Source organism: Nylanderia fulva, unplaced genomic scaffold (genome assembly GCF_048542155.1).
Source record: "Nylanderia fulva isolate GAGA-0341 unplaced genomic scaffold, ASM4854215v1 Scaffold14, whole genome shotgun sequence".
Classification (NCBI taxonomy): Eukaryota; Metazoa; Arthropoda; class Insecta; order Hymenoptera; family Formicidae; genus Nylanderia; species Nylanderia fulva.
The window spans coordinates 3,870,137-3,882,098 of record NW_028189622.1 but is presented as its reverse complement, the minus strand read 5'-3'; the positions used below and the strand labels follow the sequence as shown (position 1 = coordinate 3,882,098).

General features: G+C 29.0%; 1 protein-coding gene and 1 long non-coding RNA gene across 10 annotated transcripts in view; one reads left to right on the top strand and one right to left on the bottom strand.

The window, feature by feature from the left end:
• The window catches only part of LOC114929302 (uncharacterized), a 32,566-nt gene extending 23,096 nt beyond the window's left edge, over nt 1-9,470 (top strand). Inside the window, exon 4 of the long non-coding RNA XR_003819228.2 lies at nt 9,100-9,470. This is a non-coding gene — a long non-coding RNA (uncharacterized LOC114929302). The remainder of the gene's footprint in view (nt 1-9,099) is intronic.
• LOC114929298 (5'-3' exonuclease PLD3) overlaps nt 2,902-11,962 on the bottom strand; it is a 12,656-nt gene continuing 3,595 nt past the window's right edge. For all 9 annotated transcript variants that reach the window (XM_029300792.2, XM_085480198.1, XM_085480199.1 and 6 more), the window contains 11 exons: nt 10,323-10,601; nt 9,118-9,354; nt 8,202-8,323; nt 7,450-7,798; nt 7,228-7,362; nt 6,785-6,976; nt 6,569-6,697; nt 6,326-6,465; nt 5,890-6,055; nt 5,657-5,798; nt 2,902-5,499 (listed from right to left, as the gene is read on the bottom strand). In XM_029300792.2, coding sequence (XP_029156625.2) covers nt 5,288-5,499; nt 5,657-5,798; nt 5,890-6,055; nt 6,326-6,465; nt 6,569-6,697; nt 6,785-6,976; nt 7,228-7,362; nt 7,450-7,798; nt 8,202-8,323; nt 9,118-9,354; nt 10,323-10,442 — 1,944 coding nt within the window. In that variant the 5' untranslated portion in view covers nt 10,443-10,601 and the 3' untranslated portion in view covers nt 2,902-5,287. The remainder of the gene's footprint in view (nt 5,500-5,656; nt 5,799-5,889; nt 6,056-6,325; nt 6,466-6,568; nt 6,698-6,784; nt 6,977-7,227; nt 7,363-7,449; nt 7,799-8,201; nt 8,324-9,117; nt 9,355-10,322; nt 10,602-11,962) is intronic.

The following is an 11,962-nucleotide window of genomic DNA, read 5'->3' as shown; positions in this document are numbered from 1 at the left end:
ATATAGCAGAGAATATTACATATAAATATAAGCATCTCAAAATAGATATGTCTGAATAATTTTTACACTAGAATACTACATATAAATATAAGCATCCCAAAATAGATATGTCTGAATAATTTTTACACTAGAATATTATGTAAAAAGTTCATTGTTTCTATTTAGAGACAAAAAATTATTCTTGGTTCGATACAAAGTTAAATCACTTTGCTGTGTATTATAAAAAAAAACGTTAAATTAATGTCATTAAAATCTTCCGCATTTAAGACTAATGTGTGAAATATTGTTGGTGTAAGTTTTAGATGGTTAAAAACCAATTTAGCTTTAAAATACAATTTATTTCTCAACGCAACGATAAGAGATTCTATATTTATGTATACCATTCCGCATGATTATATTATAGTACGGAAGTTAGGCAATTTTAATTTTGGAAATAATTCCGGTTCAAGTTTCGGGAAATAATCCTGGATTCAAATTTCGGTTTGTAGAGGATAAATTCGATGAAAACCATACACAAATTATCAATGCAGATGAGATGAGATTTCTTCTACAAGCAGAATAAAGTTATACTACTGGTACGATACCGGTTTGCTGAAAATTTTGACCGATTAATAGCGGTCACCCAGATAAAAAACGATATTGTAGAGGGGACTAGAGTCCCGTTCACGAGCAGGTAAGAGCATCTCCGCACACTTGGAAGTTGAAGAATTGTCAGTCGCAGGTAACCTAACTGCGGTCCCAATTATCTGGGTCTGATACCGTCTCTTTCGAAAGATATTGCAAAGGTAGAACGTAACAGAGCAAAAAATGTAGGTAGAACCACAAATAACATATAAGGAATTCTATGATGTGTTTGAAATTGATTTTTAAATATCAAAAATAATTGTGTAATTTTTGTATGTGATGGTTATATAATTGTAAATTTCTTTAAATCATTATATACAACACAAATCTATACAAAACGAATTTATACATAATAACTTATACAAAGAATACTCGCAATCACCTTACATTTTTGCAGCAACCAACTGAAATAAGAAGTATAATTACAATTAAGTATATAGAGAACCTAGACGAGTAAAATATATTAAAGCGTAAAATTTTAAAAAGTTGCATGTATGAAAATTCTACATTTTAATTTTGCAAATAACGAAATAGAAAAGGATAAATACAAAATTCAGATAGAAAATTGACTAATAATTAAGAGTACAGAAAGTAGGCACTGTAAACTTTTCTTAAAATCTTTAGTTAAAAAAAATAAAATCTTAATTTAATTTTAATATTTCGATTCTTCTTTTGGATTTTTAGCAAAACATTTGACAGATGGTTTAAAGGAGGAGTCATAATATTCAAGTTAAATAAAGAAGATTTCAAGAAAAGAGTTTGCTGTGCCTACTTTCTGCGCTTGATTCTCATTAACCTATTTCTTATCTGAATTTTTGTATTTTAATTTTGCATAAAATATAAAAGACAATTAGTAAATATAAACAGTATAAATTATAAACGGTAATTATATTTCTCAGAGCCGAATCTAGGGTAGTGCACTCGCTTTGAGCGAAAGATTATGAGGAGATGTAAAATGATCAATTTTTAGAAACAAATTTTTTTTAGAAAAATGCAAAAATGATATTAGCATCAACTTATATAGCAATTTAAGTAGAAAACATATTATTTTAACGTGTGTGTGTGTGCGTGCGTATGTAGAGAAACGAGACACCAATTACTAATATTGCCTCGGATGACAAAACATATATATAGATCCGACTCTGATATTTCTTATATGATGCTTTCCCATGTAACAAATGCACATTATTTGACGTAGAAATAACATTATTTGATATTAAAATATGCTTGTTAACTGAATTATGCTGATAATAACTTAGAGATGCCTAATAATAATAATGATTTTCATGACGATATGATATGAAGGATAATTTCGGATAATTTTGTCTTTTTTCATATAAGACATTAAATTTTTATTAGTTTATTTTTAAAATTCGATTTATATACCATATATATATATATATATATATATATATATATATATACATATATATATACATATATATATATATATATATATATATATATATATATAACGTTTCTTTTAATTATAAGATCACAGAAAAAAAGGAATCCTTGATTCAAGTATATTTTTATTCTTGAACGCTATCCTTAAGGATAAAATATACTTGATCAAGGCATATTTGCATTCTTTCAAGAATACTGTTTTTCTGTGATAATAAATCGATTAGTAATTACGCCATAATTGTAAGATGCATATGTAACATTTGTAATATGCATTTATGTAACATTTTTTTTTTTATAAAACCTTGGCGCAAAAGATTTTATATATTTACAGAAAAAAAGGAATCCTTGATTTAAGTATATTTTTATTCTTGAACACTATTTGATTGATTTAAGCATAGAATGCTCTTTGTAATCACAAATTTTCATTTGCCTTAATAATAAATAAGATTGTGTGAAGTATATTTTATCCTTCAGATATATTCTGGTTTTAAAAATCGCATATGATAAAAACAAACTTAGTCACGTTTGAACTAAGAATTATTATATATACTTGAAAGTACTGCTTATATCATGCTCAGTTGTCACTTGTCCTTGCAATATTTATAAGTAAATTTTAGCTTCAACCAAGAATATTTTGCACTTTGTTTTAAGGATAAATTATCCTTTATCCAAAATTATTTATATTTGGCGCTATTATAAGGATAAAATATACTTGAATCAAGGCATATTTGCATTTTCTCAAGGATACTGTTTTTTCTGTGTTGGATTTTTATTTTCTATCTATTTATAGCATTGAGATCAAGCCACTAAAATATATTTTTTCGCGTTTTGTACAATTATAAGGGCACTTATTAAAACAAGGCACACAAATATGGCGGAGAAATTTTTATATAATATATATGTGTGTATTCTCTAGATTCGCAATATATCACGATACATTTAAAAAAAACAATGTTTTAATTATCGTTGTTTGCAATTGATAATACGTAAGGTAGTAGACTTAAAGAGATTATAGGCAATATTTACATAACTGAGCACTAGTTTTAATACAGTATATTTTTTCCATTAGAAATCGATGAATTATTAAAATAAAATTATAAGATAATTCACAATATAATTTTTTATTTTAAAAGTATATAAGTCTTATATCGATTTTATACCTACACTTTTTCTGTTTTTTATTACATCAACAGATCATAAAATATAGATCGCAGATTGTCATAATACTGACATTTTTTGTCAACAATGTATTTAATAGTTTTGCGGTATATCGCTTGTTATTTAATATTCTCTCTTCATTTAACGAAACCAGCATTTTACTAATACTTTAACCATTATTATTTGAATACTGAATATTGAGATATTTTAAATAAAGACGATATTAATTTATTCATTTTTTTGAGTGTTTTTTTTGTGTAACAAGATAAGGCTGTATTAAGTTACAAAATTTTTCTGTATATATTTTTTTTACTTCGAATATTGTGTAATTTTAAATAATATGCATAACAAAGATAATTTTTCAAAAAATTGCTAGCATTTTAAAACGTATTCCAATTATTTGATATAAACTGCGCACTTTCAAATAATTATCCTTCTTTAACTGATAATTTTGTAAATTTTTTTTTTTTTATAACTATTGATCTTGTAATCTATTTTACCCACTACACGCAATTGCGCGTATAATTAAATACTTTAACAAAACTTAAATTGAAATAATTATCATTTTTTGCCTAATAGTTCTCAGTTTATGAGGTCTGTAACCATAATTGTGCACAAAAATTGATCTATTTTACCCAACACACAATTGCGCGTATAATTAAGTACTTTAACAAAACTTAAATTGAAATAATTATCATTTTTTGCCTAATAGTTCTCAGTTTATATGAGGCCTGTAGCCATAATTGTGCACAAAAATTGACGCGTTTTTGCAAAAGATCATAATTTAAATTTTATTGTACTTTATACTACGCAATTGCAATAGTATTCAACGATATACTAATAGCCACAAAATTTCAGGTGACAAAAATTATCAGTTAAATAGTAATAATTATTTGAAAATGTGGAGTTTATATTTTAATTATAGTATTAATTAATCTTAATCTTATCAATGTCTCGTATAAGCGTCTTTATAATAGTCTTTTTATCAAGCTATGAATCATTCCAGAACGTTTTATTTTTTTACATGTTAAATATAACAAAATATCGTTCATAATCAGGATTCCATTTTTGTATATACTATTAAACAGGCACAACATAAGTAACAATCAAAGATGAATTCTAAGGAGATCACGGTTTACATGGAAGAACGCAGAATCGATGCATTTCTCGAACGTAGATTAATATTTTACCGTACCTATCAAAATAATTTTTATAAGGCACGTTTTATCCTTTTCGTTAAATGATATAGGTATGCTTGTTAGGCACATAAATGTACATACTTGCAAATATAGATAGTACGATCACGAGATAGAGAGATCAATATGAAGGAAGAACTGTTACGGTTTATCATTTTAATCGGCACGCTTTCGGCAAAAATTAAAAAAAATAAAGAGATAGATTTAGAAAGCGGATTTTTTAAAGAGAGACGAAAGATCGAAAAAACAACTTAATTATATACTAGCACATATATAAGAAGATTACATATTAAATTTATATTAAAGTATACAAGTGTATAGTGTATAAGTTTTATGTTCACTCATTGTCAGTATTGTTTTTGACTGAATTTATTAATTGCAAGTTAAAATTCACGATTATGATAATAATTCTTTCAAAAATTGTATATATAAAAAAAGTAATATTAATTTATATATTTTTAAATGTAAGCTAACTTACCATTGTAACAGCCTCTTTTAATGCTAGAATATTACATAATTTAATTGAATTTCTTAAAATCTCATTACTAAAAGGTTTCAAGCGTTATGTCACGTGTATACACAACATATAAAATCCCATAAGCCATAAATAGACAGTAACATATACAATGAATTCCAGATATTACAATGATTCACCTTCTGCACACAATCATAAGTTTCATGAAAATTTAAAAAATATAAGAATTATTAAAAATAACAGAGAAAGAACGCATATATAAGTCAAAAACGCAATAAAGAAAAATGAATGAATTTGTTTGTTTCTGTTGAGAAATCAAATAAATTCTATATAAATCACAAATAAGAAATAAATTCTCTTTTTATAAATTGATATGATAAAATTTGTCACGATTAAAAATCATGATTAAGGCGAGTAGATATTATAATTATGCATGCAAATAATGTTCATATGACGAACGCTGATATGAATTTCTCGATAAACCCCATGAGTTTTCGGAACGCGTCTCACTTATATTATAGTTGGAAAGTAGCGGGAAAGAATAGTTGGAATACCAATCGCGGTGGAAGATATTTTCCAGCTGTTGTCTTATATTGTCCCTATTTTGACGTCCAACGCTTTCGAATACGGTACCGATACCTGAATTCGAATATTTATGTTAAAATACATTTTTTTTTTTAGAAAAAATTGCTCTTATGTAAATTCATAAAAAACAACATAAGCATGTACAATTTTATTATTACTCTAATTTGTGTCATTTTATTTTCGCAAAAGAGACATATTTGCATTAACTTACCGGCTGTGTCAATAAAGTAATCACCCGACCAATTACTCGTTCCTATGTAAGCCGCTATATCGGTGACCATATACTTATTGTGATTCACTCTTGCGAACGGTATTCTGTCTAAGGACGAGTTAGTTGGTACGATAAATCTTTTCTGCAAAGATTCAACAAATGACAGTGATTGACGATCATATTTATAACTATACGCACATGTAGAGAATATATATAATACTACTTCGACTTACTACTTCGACTTTGACATTGGTGTAGGAGTTTGTCAGTTCTTCCAATGATTTAAGAAAATACGATTCCGACTTTCTTGAGTGTTTCCACCAGGAAATCAAGAGACGCACGTTTATTTTACGCTCGATTGCTGCCGCTCTCAAAGCATTGTCTATTATAGGCCAATATCTGTCAAATAAATATGAAGTTATTATTGATAAAAGAAACGAAATAAAAGATAATGCTACATCATACGAAGAGAAAGAAAGTATATAACAATACTTGCAAAACATTCACGATATATTAATAAACACACATTTTAAAGGTATTCTACACATTTTAGCCATTATATGATAATTTAAATTATAATTTATTTTATCGTATTTTATATAATATATGTGTAAGTTCACGCATGCATACATACATGCACAAACATATATTTTTTATCTTTATACATACTTCACTTGTGCAGTATATATTGTTAATGGAAAATAATCCATCACAGAGATATAAATAAACTTTTCCGCTTTAGCAATACAGTGCAAAATCGCGTCTAGATCGTTGCTTCTGCCTTTCGGCGAGAATGGCGGAGGTGAGCTCTGCAATGTGTTCAATATCATATTTTTTTATAATTAATTTTAATAAAAAAATAATTGCACTGCGCGTATCGTAACGCATTTATTAATATCGAATAATACTAACCGCGATAAACATTTTGTACTTATTTTCCATGTATGTAAAATTCATAGGATTATCTATATTTATTTTTGTGCTGAGAGAATCTGGCCATGTGGAAGGTACTTTACCGTCTTCTCCTAATTTCCAATATACCTATACAGTAAAAAAAAATCGATGTTATATTAAATGATTTTCAATACAGTAAATGATGCGTATTGCTTTCATAAAATAATCCCTTACATCAAATATTTTAGCATAATCGTTTGCTAAGCAGGAACAATTTAGCGCCACCAAACCGAGTTCCTTTACTTGCGAGAGAGATCTCCAATCCATATTTGCTGAACCAACGTACACGTGAGTACGATCGATAAGCCACAATTTTGTATGAAGTACTCCGCCGCCCAACAATCCAGCAAAATTTAAGTCTCTTACCTGAATAAAAATTGGCATTTATACGAAGCAAAAACAAAAGAAGAGAAAAGTAAAACTAAACTGCGTCGATCAAATTTTAACGAATGAATAATAAAATTGTCTTTTATCTATATATGGTATACGCAGAGTGACAACTTTTATTATTAATGTATATGAACTGTACTATAAATAACTGAAATAAAAATAGTATAATATTGTTTTTATTTCACGAGCGACACATCTATGCTATCAAAATATGTTTAAAAAATTACCATTGCGTTAGCTTTTCTTGCTAAGATTTGTGTATCGATATTCGGGGACAAGTGAGAAGGAAGATTCTGTGCAATTTTTAACGTAATCTGTCTATCTTTTCCAGCTTCTAAGAGCGCCTGGAACACTTGTTCTCCCTATGACGAGTCGCATTTATTAATCGAGCGAAGATCAATAGATTGCAATTGTTTATATCTCATACTGTGATATTACACGTTACTTACCTTTTTAGCACTATCATCGAAAGGAGACACATCTTCCTTCCTCATTGTCCAGTAAAGCGATGCGATTTCAATGGTGTTCTGTGCCATTTCGATCAGATCCATCCATGAATCATAGATGGTCTCCTGTCGCGCCGTATTATTACTGTAATTTAAGCCTATGGGTATAGTTTCTACTAAGGATATATTGCAATGATCCATGCACGTAGATTCCGAATCCAATGCCGTGGCATTTAACATGTTCTTGTCTGCCGCGTGGTCCAACAATGGCAAAAGTACAACCAGGACGATCAAAATCAATATGATCGTTATCGGTATGCAACTGGGTCTGCACCAACTCTGCGCTCCCCATCTTTGACAGGAATTATAATAAGTTCATTACATGCGATTATCGCGATAACATTTTTTTATGCACATTGAGGCTTTAAAATTTCAAGTGTCAATTTCACTAGTTCTCTAATACTTATTCTGTTTTATTTTGTAAAAAAAAAGAGAGAGAGAGAGAGAGAGAGAGAGAGAGAGAGAGAGAGAATTACATACAAAATAATAATAAAAGTAATAAACTTTGTATGTACGTGTGCTTGGAAAATAATAATTTATTCATTCAATAATTAATATTATTCTCTTAATTAAAGGAGGTTATATAAAAGTGTTTAATTGAAAAATATTATCTTTTAAGAACCGTTATAGATTGTGCGAGTATAATTTAAGCTGCTCTGCTTCTTTAAATGTGCAATAAAAAATGTGATACGTACTTTGCATTTGTAAGAGGATCATCCACATCGCTCCTTAACATAAATCCAGACTGGTCCCATAACTCAAAGTCATCGTCACCGCCCGGAGAGTTTACATCTAGCCGTGCATTTTCGGACACGGTCTAAAACAGGATGCATATATCACGAGTGCAACATTGTTACATAATTTAAGCGATTTGAGAATTCTTATTATAACATAAACAGGAAATTCGCTTTGTTATCTTTCATCGCTGTTTTTAAATCACTTCAACTAAACACATGATATTGGATTTTATCTCGTTAATATGATAAGGAGCGCACGGACTTTGTCATTTGCGAGAACGCATGTTATGATAATCGATCCGCTCGTGATTCATAAGGAAAGAATGAACTCGATGCAAAATTAATCGGAATTTTTTTTCCAACAACATGACAAGAAAATGTCGAGAATAAACAAAAAGATTTTTATTCAATGAGATCATTACATTTTACATTTTTTAAAGAGAAAAAAATATTGTCTCGTAATAATGTATGTAAATTTATTTCATTTTATATTTTTGCAAACATTTCGCAGTATTATTTAAATATATATTATTCCTTTATTCCTTTCGAATAATAAGTACATAATAAGATTTCCACTGACATATTATAGATACGTAAAGAAAAAAATTATTTTCTTAGGCATCATTTAATCGTCAGAAAGTTTTTTATTGTAAAGCAAAGTTAGTTTTATAAAGGCAAATAGAGAATAAGAAAAAATATTTGTCAGTACAATATTGGAGTAGATCAATAAAATCTACTTAAAGTATGAAATCGCGTGTTATCGCGTGAAATCGCTTTATAAATTATTTACTTCTTTCTGAATTCTTTACGTACATACAATAGATCATCATCACATAAATTTTATATCTGATTCTAGGAGTATGAGAGGACTCACCGACAATTTGTGCTTAAGTCGTGGTGCCCTGTTCTTACGATTTGGTAACAATACAACCACATCTTGGTCTTTATTCCTAGGCTCTGCATACTTTGGGTAAGTTTTGTCAGCGGTTGTCCCTTTTGTTGATGACGACGTTGTCGGGGCGGTTGGGCCGCCAGCCGTAGTATATTTCGAATACGCGATATTATTCACATTATTGCTACCTCCATAAGACACATTGTGCGTGTTATTTACCTTAACAGAAAAAAATTGATTTGAAATTGATAATTATTTATAATATAAAATATACAAAAGGTTGAAGCTAATGTTATTTATTTTGAGAATTATTTTTTATATAAATTAAATTTTGAAGCTACAAATACGTAACAAAATTCTGTTTTCCAGATAATTTCAAGTAGATATATTTATTATTAATAAAATTTGTATGTATAAGATTTAGCAAATTTTCAATTTAATTTATAATAATATGCACATAAGTTTCTAAAGTGAAATATAGAGAAATATACAAATATCAGTTACATTTGGTTTTTTGCTGTGAATTGATTTCAAATTTATTTGTGTTTCTCGCAAATATGAATGAAGAAATGCAAAATATATCCTGATGATTCTAATTTCTAACAAAAGATACATCCATGTGTATCATCGTATGTACATGCAAATGATTAATTAATTTATTCTACATGCTGAAAAAAAAAATCCGCTGCTGGAAGAACAAAAGTATGCATGATTAATGAGATGTTCGCGAGATGTTTATTAAGATTACAGTACACGTCGTCGTATCCGCATCAATTTCAAACGTTTCTATTACACGTTTCATGAATTACAACATGAAGAGGTAACACATGCCATGCGATTCTAGAATATAAATATACAGATGTTGTTTCTATATCTCAAATGATTTCTTTATGTCTAATGATTATCTCTATTTTTTCTCGTGTATAAAATGATTTGACTATGATCACCATTTTATTTTATTTAACAATAGACTATATATTTGACAATGAAACTCAGCATCAGCAACAAAGTCAACACTTATTATCGATGCTGTTCTTCATATCATTTTTTCATGTCTTATTCTCAATATTATTTTGAATTGTATTTTGATTGCTATTTGCAACAATAATTTATTTATCTGTTGTGTTTATAAAAATGTCGATATTAAAATAATAATATCGCAAAGATTTTTCTTGGTCGCAACTTACTTGCACCAGGATATGGCAAGCTTGCGACGCAATTTGAAACAGACCGTCCTGTAAGTTATGACCGGTGTGCTCGGAGCTTCCACTGCTCCTGCCACCCATTTTCCGCCCGAAGAATGACATTCTGATTGCGTCCGATGCATCCACGGTCGTCTAATGCATCAAGGCCGTGGCGAACAACTCGCGGTCGATCAAACTCGCGTGCGTGCAGAGGCCGACGTCGTCGACGGCGACGTTTTCGTTATCCGACTTTTGTATCATGTTCAACATTCTCATCGATATCTGTCGACATACAAGAAAAACGTCATCCGCGTTATAACCGCGTGCATGTATATGTGCATAGATGACATTGATTCTCCGCCGCGCGCTTAATATTTAACACGCGCAAGGCTTGAGATAAACCTTAATGACAAAACTTCGTAACACCTTTAATTAATAATGTATCTACGTACGATGGCGTTGTTTTATTTTTATCTTTTACTACGTTTTAAAGTTAGAACCGATTTAGAAAGGCTAAAGATACAAGAAAAATATAACAAGTTCTTTGAAGTAGTAAAAGACGAGCATGGAAGAAAATGTCTCTCTTGTTTTATTACAGTTTTATCATTTGAATTAAAAAGTGATATTAATCACTAAATATAGAGACGTTTTAATGTTAGAACCGTTTTAGAAAGGTTAAAGATACAAGAAAAATATAACAGGTTCTTTGAAGTAGCAAAAGATGAGCATGGAAGAAAATGTCTCTCTTGTTTAATTACATTTTTATCATTTGAATTAAAAAGTGATATTAATCACTAAATATAGAGACGTAGTGTTAGATATGAGCGATATTTAAATAATATATTTTCCATAATATTTTATAAAAAAATACAATAATAACAATATGAGTAAATATACTCGTTAATATATTTCTACCCAGCAATATTCATTTTTAAAATATTATCTTATATAATATATAAATAGTATAAGATATTTTAAAAATAAATATGACTCGGTATATATATTACGAGTATATCTTTACTCAATTATATATAATTATATATAATTATACATATATAATTATATATAATTATACATATATAATTTTTTAAATATTTTTTCGTGCTAATTTTAATGTATTTTTAGAATTTAGTTGAAAAAAGGAGATAAAAATAAGTTGTTTTCAAAGTCGCGCAAAAATGTTTCGTTAGATTAGCAAATTAGCGAGTTTCCCGATGTAAGGTTTAAACCGAAGGAATCTCGCGTGCCTTTAGCCGCTAATTTTCATTCTCGTCATCAAATAGAAAAGAAGAAATCCTTGGTGCCAATCCTAATAAGTAGAACACTAATTTGTAACACGCTAGTTGATTTAATTAGCTTAACCCCATTTTATCTTTCTCGGTCAAGTATCAAATAATTTACTTTCTTGTAAAAAAAAAAAACGGAAAAGTTTTCGACCCAAGTATATGTCATAATCGATAATAAAACAATTAAACTCGTCCGCCTTCCAATATTTCAATGATTCATCGGTCGATTTAATCCTGCGTACTAAGGACACACGCGGGCTTTCTGCCTTTTTTCTCACTTTTTTTAAATGAAGATCGATTCGATTAGTTTGTCGCCGAGACGACGATTACGATCTACATTAGGGCATGGGGATGACA